Raw genomic sequence first — 22,366 nt, 5'->3', positions numbered from 1 at the left:
AGATCCTATAAGTAAGTATTTTTTGAAAAATATTAGACGATTCAATTCGATGTTCTCCTTTACATCAATGGGTGGAAAAATTGACAATTCCATTAATAGAGGAAACGCTCCTTACACGTTTAGACTTGGCGGAGAAAACTACCATTCTATAGGAAGTCTTCTTCCATTAAATAACAAACCTCAGTTTGCTCAACTATACATTTATGATACGGAGAACGAAATATCAAACCGACAACGAGTATTTGGGTAAGGCTTACTTTTAAACATTATATGTTTCTCATTTTTCAAACAATTACTGTTTTATCATATATATCATTTATATTAATGTTAATTTTTATTTGTTTGTCTTACGGTGAATCATCTTCAGATGCCAACAATTACGAAAATTATATTATTAATTATCTCAAGGAAATGTTAGACTCACAAAATCCATTGGTTCAGGCATATCGTATGGTACGTGATACTTTTAAAGAAAATCCTCAGACTGATTTGAAGCTCCGCATTGTTGGAACAAGGAAATACGATGGTAGGACTTATAACTTACCAACTGCCTCTGAGGTTGCCGCTCTTATCGTTGGAGATTTTGGTGACGCAATGGACAAGAGAGATTTTATAGTTAACTCCAGGTCTTGTGGTCTTCGACGAATTAGTGAACTTCATCCTTCTTATAGTCCTCTACAATTTCCTTTGCTTTATCATTTTGGTGAGGATGGTTATAAAGTAGACATTCCTCACAGGAATGTCGATCCTTCGTCTACGGCTGCCCGTAAGAAGTGCACTATGTGAGAGTTCTTTGCATATAGGTTACAAGACAGGCCTAACCAATTCTCACTACCCTTAAATGGACGAAGGCTTTTTCAGCAGCTTTTGGTTGACGAATATACCATGGTTGAGAGTCAAAGGTTGCATTTTATACGTGGAAAACAGAGTGAACTTAGGTCTGACACCTATGAAAGCCTTCGAAACCTTAAGACGACAGGAAATTCAGATGCTTCAACATCTGGGCAGCGTGTAATCCTTCCGTCATCTTTTATTGGTGGAAGTAGATATATGATGCAAAATTACTTGGACGCTATGTGTCTTTGTAGATGGTACGGTTATCCGGATTTTTTCTTAACCATTACGTGCAATCCAGGTTGGCCAGAAGTAAAACGTTTTTTAAAGGATACCAATTTAAATTCTGAAGACATGCCAGATATACTATGTCGGATATTCAAAATGAAGCTTGATTCAATGATTAAGTTGTTGAAGGATAAGGCTTTGTTTGGAAAAATTAAAGCAGGTTCGGTTCCCTATCTAATATTTGTTTTTAATATTTTTTTTTACTGTTTGTTAAAGATATTTATTTTATTTAATTTTTGCTAATTTATTTGTTTGATTCCAAATGCAGCCATTTACACAATTGAGTTTCAGAAACGTGGTCTGCCTCATGCCCATATTTGCCTATTCATTGCTCCAGAGAATAAAATTCACAATCCGTCCCATATAGATAATTTTATTTCAAGTGAAATTCCTGACAAGGTAACTGAACCAGACCTATACCAGCTCGTGTCAGATCATATGCTTCATGGTCCTTGTGGTGAGGCTAATCCGAGCTGTAGCTGCATGATTGATAGAGAATGTTCAAAAAATTTCCCAAAACGATTTCAAAATGAGACAAGTATAGATTCCAACGGTTTTCCGCTTTATAAAAGAAGAGACAATGGGCGTTACGTCGTTAAGAAAGGTATAAATCTAGATAATAGAAGTGTTATGCCTTACAACAAAATTCTTTTACGAAAGTATCAAGCACATATAAATGTCGAGTGGTGCAATCAAGAAGGATCAATCAAGTATTTGTTTAAATATATAAATAAGGGTCCAGATCGAGCTACAATTTCCCTTGTCCAAAATAACACCGCCGACAATGAAGATCCTCAAGTAGATGAGATTAAAGCTTTTTACGATTGTAGATATCTTTCTGCATGTGAGGCTGCTTGGAGGATATTTGCTTTTGATGTTCATTACAGGGTCACGGCTGTTACTAGACTTCCTTTTCATTTACATGGCCAACAACAGGTAATTTATGGCCCTGAGGAAGATATTGGCGATGTTCTTACCAAGACTTCCAATTCAGTTTCAATGTTTACTGGTTGGATGGAAGCAAATAGGAACTACGAGCATGCAAGGAGGCTATCATATGCTGAGTTTCCAACACAGTTTGTATGGAAAAAAACATCACCACCAAAATGGGTAGAAAGGCAAAGTGGGTTTGCTATTGGTAGAATTCATGTCGTTCCCACATCATTTGACGAGGCATACTACTTAAGAATTCTTTTAAACAAGGTTAAAGGACCGAAATGTTTTGAAGATATTCGAACAGTAGATGGTTTTGTTTGTGATCCTTTTAGAGATGCCTGTTACAGAAGAGGGCTTTTAGACGATGATAAGGAGTACATAGAAGCAATTGAGGAAGCAAGTCATACCGCAAACGGATATTATTTAAGAAATCTGTTTGCAAAAATGCTTATAACATCGTCCTTATCAAGACCTGGTTACGTCTGGGATAATACATGGCAATTTTTAGTCGACGAGATTCTTTATCATCAACAAAAGAAACACAAGAATCCAGGTTAGTTTTGTTATATGTGTGAACTTGTCTTTTTTTAGTTTGGTTTAAGGTAGATTTTTTTTTCAGGTTTGTCTCTTAGTGACGATCAATTGAAGAACTTGGCATTACTTCAGATTGAGGATTTTTTGGTATCCAACAATTCATCTCTACGTAGGTTTTCACACATGCCTTTTCCGGATCAGGAATCTGTTTCTACGTCAATGAATCCTCTTATGATGGAAGAATTATCTTATGATAAGGATTCTTTGTCAAATGATTTTAAGCTTTTGTACAATCTCTAACTGATGAACAAAAAAGCGTTTACAATGAAATATTCAACTCCGTGAAACGTAAAAAAGGTGGTGTTATTTTTGTGTATGGTTACGGCGGTACCGGCAAAACATACTTATGGAAAACCTTATCTGCCTCAATTCGGTCAAAGGGAGAAATTGTTCTTAATGTTGCTTCAAGTGGAATAGCTTCTTTGTTATTAAAAGGCGGTAGAACGGCTCATTCCAGATTCCTTATTCCAATCAATCTTACCGAGGACTCCCAATGTCAGGTAACTATTATAAATTTCATTTAAGTCTAGATTATTTCACATTTAAATGTATGTTTTTAAATTATTTTAATGAATATAATGTTGACATATTCAACATTTTCAGGTTAAGGGTAATACAGATGTTTCTAAGTTATTGAAAAAGACATCATTAATAATTTGGGATGAAGCTCCCATGATTCATAAACATGCATTCGAAGCATTAGACAGAACCCTAAAAGATGTTATGAACGTTGATTTGGGCAACACTTCTGGATCATTGTTTGGAGGTAAGGTAGTTGTTCTTGGTGGTGATTTCAGTCAGATTTTACCTGTTGTACAGAATGGAACAAGAAACGATTGTGTGAACGCCACAATTAGTTCTTCTTACATATGGTCAAATTGTAAGGTTTTGAAACTAACTAAGAACATGAGGTTGACCGTTGGTTCTCAAATGTCAAATACTTTAGAGATTAAACAATTTGTTGATTGGTTGTTGGATATTGGTCAAGGTAATCTTGGTGGTCCTAATGATGGTGAAGCAACTATAACAATTCCAGAGGATCTTCTAATAAAAGATTCCCTTGATCCTTTGTCTGATTTGATAGACTTTGTTTATCCTTCTATGTTAGATAGGTTTAATGATCTTACCTACTTTCAAGAACGGGCTTTGCTTGCTCCATTAAATGATGTGGTTCAAGAGATTAATGATCGTATTTTAGCGTATTTTCCTGGTCAAGAAATGGAGTACTTAAGTTCAGATAGCATCGACGAGGTTGAACGTGTATATGAGGATTTTGATCCCGCGTTGTACTCTCCTGATTTTCTTAATGGTATAAAGATGTCCGGAATGCCAAACCATCGTTTGTTACTTAAGGTTGGAGTTCCTATTATGTTACTACGGAATATTAATTAGAAAAAAGGGTTGTGCAATAGAACTCGACTACAAGTTGTTAGTTTGGGTAAACGCGTCATTGAAGCTAAGGTTGTTTCTAGTACTAATATTAGATTTCGTACTTTACTCAGCAGAATAAGTCTTGCACCGTCTGATAAGAAGCTTCCCTTCAAGTTAAAAAGGAGACAGTTTTCTATATCGGTTTGTTTTGCAATGACTATTAATAAAAGTCAAGGAAATCTTTATCGCGTGTTGGATTGTATTTAAAAGACCCGGTTTTTACCCATGGCCAGCTTTATGTTGCTTTGTCTAGAGTGAAGACTCGCGAAGGTATTAAGATTGTTTTATTAGATAAGGAATCCAAATTGATTAGTGAAACCAAAAATGTTGTGTATAAGGAAATATTTGGAAACCTTGTATGAATTTTTTGACAATACTTTTTTGTTTACGTTTGTATCTTTTTAAATATGTTTAAGGTTTTTTAATAAAAGGATTGTATTATTTTAATGTTTTGTTTAACTATAGGTACATGTTTGTATATTCAATTATGTTTAGTTGTTTATAGTTTTTGTAGTATATCTTTTATGTTTTTGAAATTTAATTTTATAGACTTTTATTTATAGGTTAATATTATACTTATTTATATATATATATATATATATATATATATATATATATCCAAAATATATGTTATATACATTTATATCTTATCAATTTACTACATTTAATAAATAGGAGAATAGGTTAAATGTTCATCAATAGTTTCTTGAATATAGGGATAATCATGAGTTTTATGGATTCAATAAACCGTCATTTTTAGTATTAATTAAATAAAGACTCTTTGGAAGATAATAACAATAACCATAACTTATACAATAATCAGTTTCTTAAAAATCTTCATCTCTTCCATCATCTTCAACAATGACAACAATTGTTTCTTGGAAATTTTCATCCGAAACCAATAATTATCAGTTTATTCTTAGCGATCTGTCTACAATACATAAGCCCTCTATCGAATCGGTTATGTCGTTTAGCATTCCGTTTAAGTACCAAATTATAGGATACGAAAACCGCAAACAAGTTATTAACGACGAAGAGAGAGAACTATTGAATGTTCTAAATGAAGAGATTTTACAACATGAACAAGAACTACTTCCTTTTGTCAATGTTAGGGAGTGGTTTTATTATCCTATGCAAAATAATGTTGTTATCAAATATGTGAATGGTCAGCAAAAGACTGCTAATCCGAAGTCCATATTGCAATCGAATGACATTTTTCTTTTAAGAGATTTAGATTTCTTGAAGCTTTCCAACGCTTTTAAAGCAAGAGCACATTTGGATTTGGAGAATGAGGTGGCCGAGAAGGTTAAATGGCTGTTAGATTGTCAAAATTATGAATCCGATTTTGATGATCTTCAAAGCTATTTTGGTTCTTCTTCAGATGTTTAAGGTAAATCAGATCACATATGTAGTTAGATTTTTGATAAATATAATTTTTTACTTTATTTTTGACTTTGCTTTTTCCTTTATGTTAGTAGTTTACTTCATATACATAGGCTTCTAAAAAAGTACAATACACACCTATAACAGTTTGTTTTTTGTTTTGTCAGGTTGTTATGACAGTTTGCGGTTTTTGGTGGGTTGTGATGTAAGTTCATTTTTGGTAAACTTAAAATCCACATGTTTATATTTTCTTTTAGATTATACCTTTTATGTTTATATTTAGTTTGTGTTAGCATGAAGATTGTATTAACGGTATTAGAATTTTAATTATTTGGTATTAGTGATTACTTTTAATATGTCTGTCTCTCCAATATTATATTTTCAATATACTTTGATTTTTAATTACCAAATTGATTAATTTTTTTTTGTTTCTGGTTATAAACTTAGGTTATAAAATTGTTTTATTTTCTTTTGACCTCAACATAGTAGCTACATATTGTAGATATCATCCATTCATTATAATATACATTAACTTTTTTGTTTAATACTTAATAACGTTCCATGGTTTGTTTATATTTTTCAGGTGGTTAAGGTGCATGGTTTTGTTTTGGACGGAAGTTTTCAAGGTCATCCAGTTCAAGTAATGTTAATATCTAATGGTTTAATGTGGTTGATAAGACAATGAATCGTTTGTTTCTATTAGGTGATTATGTAGAAAATGGTTTGGTGTACTTCTTTCTGTGGATGTTTATGAATGTTTATATAGCATTATATGTTATTATATTTTGAATGTTTATATATCGTTATATATAATTATATTGTATGTTAGTTTATATACATTGTGTTATATATCTAATATCAAACCGGTTTTAGGTACTGATGATTTTGTTTTAGGTTGCAAATTTTGACTATCATGTTGGTATAGCAACGTTAACATCTAATTAGTTGTAATGACTTTTATTATAAAATTAAGTTTGTGTAATTATTAACAGTTTATGTAGACTATCTTATTATATATATCTCCAATATAGATAAATATTATATCTTTTATGGGTTCTAAATTTAATGATATATTATTGTTTATATATATATATATATATATATATATATATATATTATGATATTGTATGGTAGTTTATATACGTTTTGATACATATCTAATGTCAGTCCGTGTGTAACACGGGTACTATCCTAGTATGTAAATATAATGGTAAACTAACAATAAATTATCTAATACCTAAAACACCAAGATGAATACATATTACAATAGAACCTGAAACGTAAAACACAATTATGAATACATATAACACAATGACCTGAAACGTAAGACACTATGGTGAATGCATATAACACAATGAGCTGAAACGTAAAACAAAATGGAAACTACATATTACACAATGACTTGAACGTAATACACAATGAACGTAATACTATTTTTCTCAAATTAAGTGAATGACACATGTCAATCCCGAACAAAAGACCATGAACGTATTACACAATGATAAGTAGAAAGACAAATGTTGAGCACAACAACACAATGACGGCAAAAAAGACACAATGACGTAATCTTTGTTTTAATTTTTATCTTTAATATGAGTATCAATTGAAAAACACAATGACCAAAATCTATAACACAATGCATAGAAAAACCCAATTAAAAAACACAATGAACAACTAAGATCAATGGATTAACGGGTTAGATAGACGTGGACATGTGTCTTGCATGTGGAGAAAGAAAGTCATCATAAGTGGATTATTACCTTAATGACATTCTTATCAAATTTTATTCTTAAATTAATCTCCACAATTCAAATCTAAGATCAATGGATTAACGGTTAGATAGACGTGGTTTAGACTTTTAAGTGTATCCACAATTAGGGGTGCTCTTCAAGTTTGTTTTTTCGGGTTTCTCGAGTCGGATTCTTCGGGTTTCAAAGCTTTAATTTTTATACCTGAAACTACACCAAAATCTCTCATGGTTTTTTCGGGTTGGTTTAATCGGGTTTCGGGTATTTAAGAAAACAAAAGGAAAATAAAGAAAAGCTACAACGTGAAAACTAAAGCGATGTATTCTTCTTTACTTGTTACGTAAATAACCAAATAATAAATAAACATAACCTGGTACTAAAGCAACATATTATTCGATTACGGTTGTTATTAGTCATAAATAGAAAAGATATATAAACAGTAAGTAGTCGATCAACTATAATAAGTAGAATAGAAACAAGTGGAATGTATAGAGTGTTCCGTATACAGTGTACATGCCTAATAATATTATTACCATATTTTTAAACAAATAGTATATTCGGGTTTTTCAGGTTAACCTGAAAGTCCGAAACCTAGAAATTAGACCCAAGAACCAACCCGAATTACTTTGATTCGGGTTCAACTTTTTTGGACCGGGTTAGTTTTGGTTTTTTGGGTTAGGCTTCAAGCTACATGTAAAATTGACAGCCTTATCCACAGTTGAATTTTTCCTTTTCTTTTAAGACACATTTCTATAAATATATACTCATTTAAGAAAGAAACTAAGGGGCTTTTTGTTATGCTTAAATTCTTTTCCTTTTTTTGTTTTTTATTTTTACAATATTTGACTGTATAATTCATATGGACCAATCATAGGAAGAATGAATACAAAGGAGAGGGATATTATTAGTGTGACTGATCCATAAAAGTTTGTAAGTCAACATTTGCGAACATTTTTTATTTTAAGTTTAGTATTTGTTTATAGAAGAACATAAAGTACACAGTATGTACAAACACTATGCATCACCTAAATTTTTTTTGAGTTGTTCAAATAGCTCATCCATTGGAACCGTACAAGGTTCGCAAAACAAACCAATTACGGTTTCAATATATATAAGATTTTTATATATATTAGAACCGTAATTGGTTTGTTTTGCAAACATGTCAAGGTTCACTATTCGTCAAAATTACTTCATCTTCACATAAAGTCCTTTAAGAAAAATCACGTTTCAGCATAAAGTTCTTTAAGAAAAAGGAAAAAAGAAAAGCTACGAAACAAGTGAAAATCGTTGGTGTGTATTTTTATCTTCACAAGTATGTTTTTTTGTTAGATACAAATACAATACTTTGGAAGGGACATGAGTGGTTCAATGAAAGAATACTGGGATCTTTGTGATATCGGCCAGTTCGATCTTGAGACCGTTTGGGTTTTACCACTAGTGGGTCTTCGGGTGGGTGTATTTCCCCGAAACTGGAGATAACTTGAAGGCGCTTAAGGGCTCCGTACGGCTGGGTTGGGCTAGCTAGCGGTGGTCTTTTGCCATTGGGTCATCCCGTACAGAATACCTAGGCAATTCTCTGTTTGTTGACCATAAAAGAAAGATAACAAATACAATACCATTTGTATAGTTTTATAGTGCAAATCATTTATATTTATTTTAGGTAACGTTTTATAGGATTTGGATCAAATACAAATGACTTTTATCATGAGAAATATACAAATAACTACAATAATTATTATTATACTATGACTTTTGAACTAGAGTAATTATTATACACTATATTATTTTTTGTAACATGATTACTCTAGTTAAAACCGTAATTACTCTAGTTATTTACATGTTTAGTATATTAATTTTATTTATACTACATCTCACCCCATATTTTATAAGCTATGAACACTACAATATAATTGTAAACAACATTAATATGTAAAGATAGATCATGGGGTTAATCATCTTAAGTTATTGCATATGATATAATCCAAACTATAAGTTAGTAGAATATCTATTCACCCTCTATAGTTTAGAGAGGTCATTGACTAACTATAACGATAAGTGTACCAATTTCACATACCTTAGTAATTTAGTGGTTGCATCATCTAAGAATATTCAATTGCTCTCATAAACTTAGTGTTCTCAAATATTAAGTATTTCTCATAAATTGTCTAGAATACGAAGCACTTCAATTAATATTGGAGATCATATACTAAAGCATAGAAATCTTCATTCATGTCGGCTAACAATTAGAGAAATTACTTGTTTTAAGATCAAATTTTTGAAATTTGGGCAAAAATTTATTAAAGTGGTAACAACATAAATTGCATCTATATTACTTTAACAAGTTTTAACTCGCAATACACTCGAGCCCAAGTTAAAACATATATAATCCAAAAGAATACACCGTTGGTTATAAAGATAACCAAAATGCAAAACTATTTACAACAAAACTAGCTAGTTCGATCTTAGCCCAAAATCAAATCAAAGTAACCCATACATATGAGACTCATCCCTAAATAATACGAGACATGAGTTAGTGATTACATGGAAGACTCTACCCATATAACTTTACCCGTGTCCTTTGACTTGCCAACAACACAATGAAGCCTTACCTACATAAGGTTATGTGTAGTGGAAGGGTTATAAAATGAACGACTTGTGTCATGTGACATTCAGGTAGCAAACGGAGGATTTATGTTTTATGGGTGTATGGGATTATACTTATTAAATAAAATAATAATAATTTATTATTATTATTATTATTATTATTATAGTTCCTTTTCAGTGAGATTTGATTGATCTCGTTTTCAAGAACATCCATAAGTTTATTTCCGAATCTTTGCCGTGTCGCTTGCTTTGTCTTTTTGCCTTCTCATTCACAAAACCCTCAAAGATCTTTGCTTTGGTTTGCTTCATCATCACCAGGTACTATTTTAATCAAACCATTAATTTCACTTTTAATATAACGAATGATTCAAGATCTATTTCCGGTTATGACTTTCTCTATATTATTTCATTTGATTGATTCCTCTCCAGGGTTTTGTTTTCCTCTTGTTTTGCTCATTAGGGTTTCATTCAAAATTCTATTTTGCTCAGTTTTATTATACCTTTATGTGTCACTAAATGCTAACTTATGTCTGTATAGCTGGCTGGATATAATTTATTTTAGATGCAGTTGATTGTTTATGTATATGTTTACCTATCTATACACCACTCGCGTGGTCGTATGCCCTGTATGATGTGACATGTAAGCTGGTGTACACTTTTGACGGTACCGATACCACAATTCTAAATTATTTATGTGTTTGTGTTTTGGTGGCATTATTCCATTTATGTTCTAATTGTTTATGTTAGTACCCTGTGTCAAGTGGCGAAGCTTGGACGAGAACGGCGGAGGGCCGGACTAAAACTTTATAAACAAATTCATAAACTAGGGGGGGGCTCACATTTTTTGTTGAAAACGGGTAAATTTACACTATCTATACAAATTTTTGGGCGAAAAACGGCTAAATTTACACTGCTGCTCGAAAAAACAAGGGGGGGGGACCTATGGCCTCCGGTGTTAAATTTTTAGTCAAAAAAGGGTAAAATTACACTACATATAAAAAATTCCGGGCAAAAAACAGCTAAATTTACACTGGTGCTCGAGAAAAGAAGGGGGTGTGACCCACCCCTGGCCCTCGCTATGCTTCGCACCTGCCGGTGTCTAATGGGTTATTATTATATGGTACCTGGATACTAATGGCGAATGTGATGTACAGATGGCATCGCAGGCTGCTGTTCTTCATACTGCTCAAGTTGTTGGCAATGCATTTGTGGAGCAGTATTATCATATTCTTCATAAATCTCCAGAACTTGTTCATAAGTTTTATCAGGATTCAAGCATTTTAAGCAGGCCGGATACGAATGGTTTCATGAGTTCTGTAACAACCATGCAAGTGAGTTCCTTTGGCTGTTTGTAATTTGTTATTTTTCGACTATTAGATTATTAGAATATTAGAACCAAAGTTTGAAACTTTTTTGTCTAATTGAATACATTAGGCAATTGATGAGAAGATTCAGTCACTTGATTACAAAAACATCAAAGCTGAGATTCAAACTGCAGATGCACAAGATTCACATCAGTCAGGTGTTATTGTTCTAGTGACCGGATGCTTGACTGGAAAAGACAATGTGAAGAGGAAATTTGCTCAAACGTTCTTTCTTGCGCCACAAGAAAAAGGCTACTTTGTTCAAAATGATGTTTTTAGGTTTGTTGAGGAAACTGCGCCATTGGAGACGACTTCTACACCTGTTGAGAATATTGTAGACAGCGCTCCTGCTGACCTGGCAGTACCAAATTCAGGTGTGTTGACTGTGTTTAAATTACTTAAGGGGAAAAACATATTCTAAGGTATACTTATAGTTATGTGCATATGATTTCAGAGGTGACTCGTGTTACCGACAATAATCTGACACATGATTCTACAACCTTGGTAGCTGAGGATGTGAATAACGTGTCAGAAGTTTGTGACCCTGAGGTTAACGAAGGGTCAGGGTTGGGTCTTGAGGAGGAAGTTGTGGATGAGCCTCTTCCGGTTCAAACAAGCCCAAACGAAACGGGCTTGTTACAGAAACCGGACGCGTCTGCAACACAAGAGGAGAAGAAATCATATGCTTCGATTGTAAGGGTACCCAAGAACATCGGATCATCTGGTTCGAGTCATGTTCAGGGCAGCAGTTTAAGGTGGGCCCCTGCTAACACGGATCAACTAAAGTCTAGGACCGCAAAGCCGTCTCCAGAACCGGAACCATCGGTTCCAGTGGTTGTTAACGTTCCTGAAAGTAGCAAAGTTCATGAAGATGGTAACAATCATGCTTTGTGTATTCATTAACATTTTGTTGATCATGCACTTGCTGACCGTTTATTTGTTTGAAATATTGAATTGAAGGTCACTCTGTATATGTACGGAATTTACCTATGAATGCAACTGTTGCACAACTTGAGGAAGAGTTTAAAAGATTTGGGCCGATTAAAAGCAACGGTGTTCAAGTCAGAAGCCATAAGGTTTGCTTCTTAATTTCATGTGTTCGGTCTTGATTTATGTTTAAAAGTCGTCCTTTTTTCTTGTTTTCAGCTACAGGGATTTTGTTTTGGTTTTGTGGAGTTCGAGTCATTGGAATCCATGCATAGTGCTATAAAGGTATGACCTTGAATTGACCCATTAGAGATAAATCATAACCTGAGTTGACCCATGTTTTGACCATTTATAAGAAACGTGAACCCGTGCTCAAGATTTAAAATCTTTTACAGGCACCTTCTATTACAATTGGCAACCGCCAGGTGGTGGTTGAAGAAAAGAGAACAACCGCCCGAGGTAACTACAAATGTTTTATATTCGTTTTTTGTAGAATAATCCAATTCATTAGTGGCTTAACGAGTCCTTGTTAAAATGATTTCTCAGTTGGTGGTGGTGGTGGTGGCGGTGGCGGAAGAGGGCGGTACCCTAGTGGAAGAGGCGGTGGTTTCAGGGGCCGTGGCAATTATTTTGGTGGGCGAGGCTTTGGGAGAAACGAGTTTAGATACCAGGGTGAGTTTTCCAACCGTTCAAGAGGTCCCATGGGGCGAAACACAGAGGTTTATCAACGAGTTGATCAGAATGGCGGTGGGAGATTAAATCATCAACCGAATAAAGAGACTGAGTCCGTCCAGTAATCAAGCATCTAATCACAATTTTGACCATGATTTTAGACGTATCGGTTTATTTTTTGTGACTTGATTATGTATATTCAAGTGGCACAAAAGTTGATCTTTTTTTGGACTATTGATGTTTGTGTTGGATATTTATAATATAACCCTCTTACTAGCAGATTCTGTTTTGGAACTAATTATTCTGCAGTTTTAGTGTTTTATTACTTTTATATAATCACGTTCAACGTGCACATTTTAGTTGGTTCGGTTTGTTTACACCTTATTTATTAGCCTAATAATATGCAAATTTCAAGAATCCAAACTGTATACAACAACAATAATAACATGAAAACACACATATCTGCATCTTCAACTTGACTTTTGCAGATTAGACACAAAATTTCAAGCTGCGAAAGCAGCCGAACCGCCAACGACACTAACAAGAGCCACCACCACTTGCAGCCCAATTTCCCAAGGGTACTCCTCAGGAAGTAAATACACCACCAAGGGACCCAAACCCAATAGGACCAAACTTAAGGTCAATAGAGCCGAGGGTGTTGACGGATCGGTTGCAGCTGAAAGGACCCCGAGCTCTTCGGCTTTGGAAAGCAGCCCGAGTTTTTCTATTGAAGATAGTGAAAAACCGGCCTTCTCTGCTGCTGAAAGCAAACCTGCCTTTTCGGCTTTTGTTAGCAGTCATAGTTTTTCAACATTCGTTAGGAGTTTAATGCTTGATGTGGTTGTTTGCTTGCGGCTGCTTGAACCCCTCACAGTTGCAGCCTGTGTATTTTTGGCAAATGTGTAAAGACAATTAGAGTGTCTGTTATAATTTTTAACAGTTTTATGCATTGGTAGATAGTACTGTACAAATAATGATGCGTAATCGACTCCAAAATCCCTAAAGATCCATCCTTTTTGTCTTTAAAGTGATTTTAGATTTTAGCATAGTGAAACTAGATTAAACACTTATTGATTTCTAAACCAGTTTGAACCCGAACCCGAACCCGAACCGAACCCAATTTCAAAACCGGTTTGGAGCCGACCCGATCACCCGAACCTTAAGGTTGTAATTATTTTGTAATCATATATACCTTAAAACCAGTCAAACCCAAACCGAACCGGTTTATCAGAAGAACAAAATCTCCCAAAACAATGTTTCTTTAAGCATTTAAATAATGCAAATTGGATTTTAATAATCTCAACTTAATGCAGTTAGCCGATAATAATCCCAACTTTGAATAATAGTTGTCGCTGGTCCCAAGTACTTTTACACTATTTGTTTTCATTGGACACCTGTTAAAAAAAACTTAACGACGTTAAGTTTTTTCCAAATTTCAAACTGATATTTTAAGGCTTTTGATCGGAATCAAGATACGAGTCAATTGATGTAAAACTTACCTCAAACGATTAAGTTTTACATCAATCGATCCGTATTCTCATTTCGATCAAAAACTCAAAACATCAATTTGAAATTTGGAAAAAACTTAACCTCGTTAAATTTTGTTTAACTGAGATCCAATGAAAACAAACATTGTGAAAGTTGAGACCAGTGACAACTATTTTCAAAGTTATGATTATCATCGGCTACCTGCATTAAGTTGAGATTATTAAAATCCAATTTTCCTTTAAATAAAGATTTTAATTATGTATTGCAATCACAATAATATATGATTATTATTTGTAAAACTTGGATTAAACTATATGGTTGTTTGGAATTATATGATTAGATAATATATGCAATATATTTTAAATCTTTCTTCAAGATTCAAGAAACACACACAACACAAGGGTAATCTAATAAAGCATCTAAAGTCAATATATGCACTGAAAACTTGTACAACACAACTCAAAACAAAGGCCAACCTTCTTATATCCAGAAGTGTTTAGAGGCTTCTGTGTGGTAGCCATTGATGATACCAAAAGTGCCATCCTTCAGCTTCTTTTGATTTTTTTTTTTATGGTTTTTGCTCTTATTATTTGTTAATTTTTATTTTATATTTTGCTTTCTAGTAGCAGCATTTGTGTGATACAGAAAGAAACTACATGGGTCTTGGATTTGGGTGATCGATATTGGTGTTGTCAACGTGGCATTCTGTTATTGGTTGTTTGGAATTTAGGTGGTGGTCTATATATTTATCCTTAATAATTACCTACCATATGCAATGTTTGTCACCAAACACACCCCTAAGGAAAACCAACTAAAAATTGTAGCTTACACCATTATTTTATAAGTTTGCGTAATTTTTTTTGTTGCATAGTTATTTTTACATGTTGTGTAGTTTCCTTTGAGTAATTAGTTAATTTTATGTGTAATTTATTTACTTAATTTGTAATTGTTTTACATAACGCGTAATTATGGCGCTGAAGGCTTTGTACGCTTTATACGGTAAAAAGTTTTTGTATTGAATCTTTTACCATGATAATTATTTTACAAATTTATTTTCGTTTTTGCCTTTCTGGCATACCAATCATTTGTAATAATAAATTAATATTTGCTTAATCAACTTAATATTTACCGCGTGACATATAAAAAATATCTCAATCATTTAACAGACGGTCGATTCAATTTCAGTTTATCTGTAGGATATTTCATCAACCCTCTTTGTAAATACCCGGATTCCTCACACGATCAATCCAGAACAACATTATAAACACATATTATATGACATGGATTCATCAAGTAAGCACTTTATGTTCCAAGTCTTTGTTCAAATTTTATATTTAACTCAATTGTATAATATTAAAAAATATATTAACTTCAAATTTTTAGATTTATCTAAATATTATATTTATTCATACGATATTTAAAGCTCAATAAACTATTAAAATACATAAAGTAGTGCCGGGAAATAAATGTGAATGTAAATGATGACATGTGACAGACATTTTTGAAATGTGTATGGAAATGTTTGTACATGTTATTTGTGTCAGATTATTAAACAAGTTTGTGAAGTTTTTGTACTGTGGATGCTCTTATAAATAATGTTGTTTAAATCTCAACTATTGACGTATGTAATGTTTTTGATAGGTAAAACATTTTTCATAGGTTGCGCCATTGTCACTCTTCTGCTACTCTTTATCAGGTGTTCTGCAAGTTGACTCTATCCGCTTGAAAAATTACAAAAATGCCTCTACAGATGTCTACAGATGTTTCATTCATTTAGCATGGTCCATCAAGGTTCAAGTGGAGTACTACCAGAAGAAATACTCCAGCTTACCTCGTAAATCTTTTGAATCTTTTATATATGCGTATAACAAATGTATAAAACCTCCTAAATCACTTTATTAGGAAATATAGTTTTCATAATCTAATTAAGCTCTTATAATGTTCATGATGATTCGAGTAATTGTGATTCTTACAAAGAGCAGTTGAAGAAGGTGCGGACTTCATTGAAGCGGATATATTTGTTAGTAAAGACGATGTGCTTATGTGCCTCATGATGTCACACTTGATGACTCGACAGACATTGTAGACCATAAGGAGTTTGCAGACCGAGTGAAAATGTATGAAGTTGAAGGAGTAAATAAACCTGGATTTTTCATATGTAAGCTTGAGTTTTGATTTGAAAATATTGATTATTGTCATTATGTGAATGATTTGCTAATTATTTACACTAAAAGAACTAAAAACTTTGAGGACGAAGAAAAGTTATTCGTTCTGTGATCAACAATATAATGGTCAGTTAGTTAGTTAGTTAAATATAACATAAGCAATATGTTATGTGCATGAACAGGAAAGTTTCTTATTAAAACATTCGAAGAGTACATTCAGATCACGATAAATGCACCAAGGGTTGTTGTTATATATCCCGAGATTAAAAATCTTGTATTGGTGAACCAACATGTAAGTTAAAGTTTTTTACTTATATTCTCAACATCAACCGTCACATGTCAAAAACTTTACATTGGGTTCATGATGTTTAACTTATATTCAGTTGAAATAGCGTAAAGGAAAGCGTTTTAAAAATGTTTTTGTGGATTGGGGACATCCTTAACAAATACGCGTTTAAATATTCATATTTATCAAAAGAGCGGCTAAAAGCTAAAACAACCTTGTTTCATTCAGCCATTCGTCCCGTCATCACTTTTTTATATCTGTAACCAAACAGATCTACCAAAGATCTTCCTAATTGATGACATGGAAGTTAGAACACAAGACACGAATCAGGAAAACAAAAAGTTCAATAATATATTATGTTTCTGATCATTAGTTTTCGATAATTAGTTTCATATACATTTACTTAGAAACTAAAGTGTCATTCGTACGCAGACGTATTCAGAGATCACTTCAGATTATTATTTGATTTATATCAAAGAATATATTGTCGGGATTGGTCCATGGAAAGACACCACTGTGCCCGTAAAAGATAGCTACCTTCAAACGCCTACTGATCTCGTGACCTGGGCACACGCTCATAATCTACAGGTACATTAGTCACATTTTGACTTTTCAGGTCAAATATTTACTTTCTAAAGTCCAAACTGATGTAGATTTTGTTATTAATTCCACACAAGGTTTCATAGACAAAGTTGACTTTCTCTATTTGGACCTCGAAAGGTCAACAGTAACATTTTCAGTATAACTGTCAAAAAACCATACTTGGGTGAATCTGATTAGTATTCGTTAAAATTAATCTCATTCTACTAGTCAAAGTTTCCTTGAAATTTCATAAACTAATGGAGTTGACTTTTTCTCTATTTGACCTCATAAGTCAAAATTAACCTCTTTATTGTAACTTTCAGGTGCACCCATACACATTTCGCAATGAAAACGAGTACTTGCATTTTAACTTCAGTCAAGACCCTTATGTGGAATATGATTACTGGATAAGCACAATGCGAGTTGGCGGGCATTTTACTGATTTCCCCGGTAGCCTCCATCGTTACCAGGGATGGACCTCTCGAGCGCATTAATCTTATGCTTTAAATATTAATTAATGTAAAAGTGGGATTTAGGTTAATAATATATGAATAAGTTTTAAGCGTAAAGTATATTGAGTTAAGTTAACTAATATTTAAAAGCTGACGTAACATGATAATGCATTATAAATGGTCTTACAAGCACGGATTTTAAAATGCATGTGGGGTGTGATATCTCAATGGTGCAAGTTATCCACTATTTTTTTTTAGTTTTCACAACTTGTTGGAGCTCCATAAATTTTCCACATTTTCTAAAAGTAAAGAAAAAAAAATTCAAGCGGTATGCTTGATAACGACGTGGTGCTTGTGGAAAAAGATAAACGAGCTTGTTCATGGCGGCGCTTCAAACAGCTTGATTTTTGTTAATTAATAGTTTAAACACCAGAATTGAAGCATCATTTAGTTGTTTGGACCACTGTTTGGAGGTAAGTTTTACATCAATTGACTCGTATCCTCATTCCGATCAAAAGCCTTAAAATATCAGTTTGAAATCTGAAAAAAACTTAACGCCGTTAAGTTTTTTTTAACGAATGTTCAATGAAAACAAATAGTGTGAAAGTTGGGACCAGTGACAGCTATTTTCAAAGTTGGGATTATTATTGGCCAACTGTATTAAGTTGGGATTATTAAAATCCAATTTTCCTTTTTTATAATGTGTTTTTTTATAATGTTGTTATAAGTGGATGAGAGATAAAATGGTATTCTCCATACGACCATCTGTAATGGACAAAAAGAGGGATGAGAAGAGAGGGGGATTGGGGAGCGCCCCCCTCTCTTTGAGAAGTGAACGAGAAGATGAGGGACGAGAAATATTTCTCGGCCAAATGTTTGTGGGCCCACGCACTTTTATTAGTTTTTTATTTACATAACTACTAAAATTGTGACAATTACTACCCCCTTCCAATGTTGCAAAAGTCGTTGGGCGGTCGACCCCCTTGGAGGGAGTACTCGGAGAGTACTCGGACACGATAAATATAAAGAAAAATAATTTTTTGGGTAATATATATATGTCAAATATCATAAGTTTACTAATATTTATAACAAAATAAGTGAATATCAATATAAATAAGAGAAATACATTTTTAAATACAAAATTATTCTAAAAATGTTAATCATTAATTAAAAAAATGATATTCGTTCTTTAATATTAACGAAATACGAGTTATGTTGTATTTTTAAGTCAAAATAGGCCCAGGTTAACCGTCTATATGTATTTCTGGCTGATATTGACCACCTTTGAACAATTTTTAGTAAATAGGCGGAGTTAAAGAAACTCCCCCTCAGCATCATACCTTGAAGCGAGTACTCGGGGAGTAATCGACCTTGTAGACCTACTTTTACAACATTGCCCCCCCCCCCCCCCCCAAAAAAAAAAAATCTCTCTTCCACCGCTACACACTAAAATGCCATTCATCTTTTTGCCTCCATTTTCCCCTACCACTTTGCATTATGTAAGTAAAATTTGGAGAGCCGCTGTTTACTTTCATAATGTTTTAATATTTTTTAAAGTGGTTTTTAGTTGAGGAAAGAGAAAATGAAAAGAAGAGAGAAAATAAAATTTTTTAATATGATTATATAGATAAGACATATAATGGATTGAAAATGCCCTAAGATATTTTTTGTCTTCTCTCTATTAGTCCATGTAGCAGAATAAACAGAGTAGCACATAGTACAACTGAAGTTGCATAAGCAGTTTAAACCGGTCTACATAATTTGGTTTCTCTCTATCGGTTTGGTTTCACCTCTTTTTTTCTTTTCTTTTTTGCAGTTATTCAGTTGGTCTCAAATTATTCAAACTGTAGTGCGTAGTGAACGGTTTGGAATTCGTTTTACATCAAAAGTTGGTCGTATCAAACTGAACCCGACCGTAAGATTATGTAATTCAGATTGATTAATATGTATATTTCTCTCTCACACACTTACAACTTAATTCATATTGTCATTCTGGGTAACTACATAATTTCTTGTCGTTTTTGCCTTTTTGGCATATCGGTCATTGTTGACAATTTCCAACAATATCCTTGGCGTGCAATAACTTGGCGTGTAAGGCATAAGTTTCAAAAAAAATATGAAGATTCTAATACTTTCTAATAGGAGTCAGTTTAGGACGTTAGATTTATTTAATTATTGTAATTAATTTACCTAAATATTAGTTAGAAGAAACGTGTTTAGGTCTGGTCTATATAAATTGTGTAAAATTTATTATATGGTAATTAACTTTTGAGATAGTTTTCTTATATCATAAGGTTATGTGTAGTGAAAGTGTAACATCATGAAAATTTCAGGCTAAAAAAATGTTAAGTTTCCAAAGTCAAGGGACCAGTTTTGCCAAATTCCTAACTTCAGGGTCTAAATTGTAAATTCTGTTTTCCTGAACCATCGCGATACGCGATGGATCAGAAGGGACACCTATCGCGTACCGCGATGGGGTGTCTGACAAAATGTGACACGTGGCACACGGTAGCACCGTCTGCCGCCACGTCACCACGTGGCAACACGGCCGCCACGTGTCGCAACGCCTGCCACGTGTCGCAACGCCTGCCACGTGTCGTCACGTGGCAGGTCTAGTGAGTGACTGGCCAAGCCTATGTCGCGGTACGCGACAGGCTAAGCCAAGGCCCGTCGCGTACCGCGACGGGATCCAAATTTTGGCTATAAATAGAAGGCCACGGGTTCTCACAACCCACACCTCAAATCACACACATTACTCTCTCTCTAAACATCTCTCTAAACCTCGAAAACCGTGCCCTCGATCCACCTCGTTAAGCGTACCCAATTCCTCGATTTCCGTGCCATACTTTGATATCCGTACCACTCCACAACGATATTCCAAACAAGAAGGTGGTGACGTCCTGAAGTCCCAAGGATCATCTCGAAGTACGTGCCGTGAAGTGTTGATGCCTCGAGAAGCGTGCCAAGTGTGGAAAGAGTGAGTGATCAAGCGGCAATGAAGTGCTGCTCAAGTGAATAGGGTTTTATAAGCCAACCAAGGTAGGCATAATGTACGAATAAAATATTAATAAAATATTATAAAGGCATAATACCCTAAGTCGAGATTATACTCGATACCTCGAAAATAAAAGAAATATATATAACAAAGAAAAGAAAGAAAGAAAAGAAATATATTTATATATGTATGTTATATTCTTTGTTATAGATATTATTTAAGTATAATGAGTATACTTAAATAATAAAGAAATGAATACATTTCTTAAAGAAGAAGAAACTAGGGTGTTATAAATAAACTAAAGGTTTATAAATTACTATTAAAACTAAAGGTTTTAAAGTAAAAGAAGTTTTGAACTAAAGGTTCATCGAGGTAAAGTTTATAAAACTAAGACTAAAGGTCTTAAGCCGGATCGTGTATCCGACTAACAAAAGTTATACTCGTACTATAGGTGCGAGATAGAAAGAGAAAGAACCAAGGACGGTGTTTGAAGCCGATCCCAAACAAAAGGTGAATACGCCCCACTTTTACAAACTTGATTTCAAACGAGTCAATTTGATTATGTGAAAAACTTTACATGAGACTAAGTGTCTCTAAAAACATTGTAAATAAGAGTATAACCCTAGCCCTCAGGCTGTGGTATACGTTTATCTGGATCCTTACATATGTGGAATGCGGTGGGCACATCGCACCACGCTTGGTCACGACCTCCAGCCACGATGGGCCGGACCTAAGTTACGTCCGAGTGAGACTGACCATGTGTATATTTATGGTACCTAAGTTATGTCGAAACGCTACGGTGTTTTGCGGAGGTGGCCTAGAGTAGAGACTCGAGTTTATAGTGATATTGTTTTAACTTGATTATTCCTAAGCCAAGATGGGCCGAGACTTACGTGGTCTCGAGGGGTGATTAAGTAAAAGAAAATATTTTAGCGTCAGCATATTCACCAGCATTCGTTGCTGACGTATTTTTAATATCTTGCAGGTAACCAATATTAGAGCTTGAAAGACGAAGAGCTCAAGAATCCGATGGCTCGAATAATTTTTGTTTTAATATTAAAATATGGTGGTTTTATAAAACTCATAAACAAGTAAAACTAAAACGAGACTTTTGTCTCGTCTTTTGTAATGTAAATATTTATAATTTCGATCCTTATGTTTTTATAAGCCTTCCGCTAATAACTCGTAACTCTGATTTATTTACAAATATGGTGCCAACTGTCGATCACACTCCTAGGCCTAGGATGGGGGTGTGACAGAAAGGGCTACAAAATTGGGCGTTTTGTGCCATTTGACGCCCAATCAACAAAGATGAGTTTTGTTTTTTGGGTGTCATGATGTTGTAGCCCTATATATATACATATATATATCTCTCTCACAAACACAATATAATAATAATAATACAACACAAGCAGACGGCAATACCCCCCCCCCCTTTGCCGGGTGGTGTTGCCGCCCTTTTTCGCCGATTGCCGCCCGGAATTTCCGCCCTACGGGTGGCCTAAATGTTTCTGTTTGCCGACAATTCCTGTCACCAATTAGATCTCGAGTCATATCTAATAATAGATATTTTGCTTAATCACCTACATATTTGCCACGTGACATATCAAAAATATC

General features: G+C 33.9%; 2 protein-coding genes, 1 long non-coding RNA gene and 1 pseudogene across 3 annotated transcripts; 3 read left to right on the top strand and 1 right to left on the bottom strand.

Annotated features, from left to right (window-relative positions):
- Positions 1 to 885: 885 nt before the first annotated feature.
- On the top strand, positions 886 to 4,044 carry LOC143558087 (uncharacterized). Its single transcript, XM_077047003.1, has 5 exons — positions 886 to 1,282; positions 1,391 to 2,611; positions 2,678 to 2,761; positions 2,875 to 3,152; positions 3,256 to 4,044. The coding sequence occupies exons 1-5, from the start codon at positions 886 to 888 to the stop codon at positions 4,042 to 4,044; spliced, it is 2,769 nt and encodes a 922-aa protein (XP_076903118.1).
- Positions 4,045 to 10,793: 6,749 nt separating this feature from the next.
- LOC143557438 (nuclear transport factor 2-like) lies at positions 10,794 to 13,058 on the top strand. Its single transcript, XM_077046515.1, has 7 exons — positions 10,794 to 11,149; positions 11,253 to 11,556; positions 11,637 to 12,056; positions 12,143 to 12,258; positions 12,329 to 12,394; positions 12,505 to 12,568; positions 12,656 to 13,058. Exons 1-7 carry the CDS (start codon positions 10,973 to 10,975, stop codon positions 12,904 to 12,906), a joined length of 1,398 nt encoding a protein of 465 aa, XP_076902630.1. The 5' UTR covers positions 10,794 to 10,972; the 3' UTR covers positions 12,907 to 13,058.
- Positions 13,059 to 13,150: 92 nt separating this feature from the next.
- On the bottom strand, positions 13,151 to 15,042 carry LOC143557431 (uncharacterized). Its single transcript, XR_013139576.1, has 2 exons — positions 14,746 to 15,042; positions 13,151 to 13,662 (listed from the first exon to the last, which is right to left on the bottom strand). It is a non-coding gene; the product is annotated as an uncharacterized LOC143557431 (long non-coding RNA).
- A 507-nt stretch (positions 15,043 to 15,549) lies between these two features.
- LOC143558874 (glycerophosphodiester phosphodiesterase GDPD6-like) lies at positions 15,550 to 17,830 on the top strand (annotated as a pseudogene).
- The last annotated feature ends 4,536 nt before the right edge of the window (positions 17,831 to 22,366 follow it).

Source organism: Bidens hawaiensis, unplaced genomic scaffold (assembly GCF_021521415.1).
Source record: "Bidens hawaiensis isolate Kalapana, Puna unplaced genomic scaffold, B.hawaiensis_p1.1 tig00001087_1, whole genome shotgun sequence".
Taxonomy (NCBI): domain Eukaryota; kingdom Viridiplantae; phylum Streptophyta; class Magnoliopsida; order Asterales; family Asteraceae; genus Bidens; species Bidens hawaiensis.
The sequence above is the reverse complement of the archived record's forward strand: the minus strand, read 5'-3'. Positions and strand labels throughout refer to the sequence as shown.

What these genes read in the sequence shown, in the direction of transcription:
- LOC143557438 (XM_077046515.1), top strand. Translation starts at nt 10,973, where the DNA reads ATGGCATCGCAGGCTGCTGTTCTTCATACTGCTCAAGTTGTTGGCAAT. An exon ending in TTCAAGTCAGAAGCCATAAG is followed by an intron (nt 12,259 to 12,328) that starts GTTTGCTTCTTA and finishes TCTTGTTTTCAG; the next exon opens with CTACAGGGATTTTGTTTTGG. An exon ending in CCATGCATAGTGCTATAAAG is followed by an intron (nt 12,395 to 12,504) that starts GTATGACCTTGA and finishes AATCTTTTACAG; the next exon opens with GCACCTTCTATTACAATTGG.
- LOC143558087 (XM_077047003.1), top strand. Translation starts at nt 886, where the DNA reads ATGGTTGAGAGTCAAAGGTTGCATTTTATACGTGGAAAACAGAGTGAA. An exon ending in GTTTGGAAAAATTAAAGCAG is followed by an intron (nt 1,283 to 1,390) that starts GTTCGGTTCCCT and finishes TTCCAAATGCAG; the next exon opens with CCATTTACACAATTGAGTTT. An exon ending in ATCCAACAATTCATCTCTAC is followed by an intron (nt 2,762 to 2,874) that starts GTAGGTTTTCAC and finishes AATGATTTTAAG; the next exon opens with CTTTTGTACAATCTCTAACT.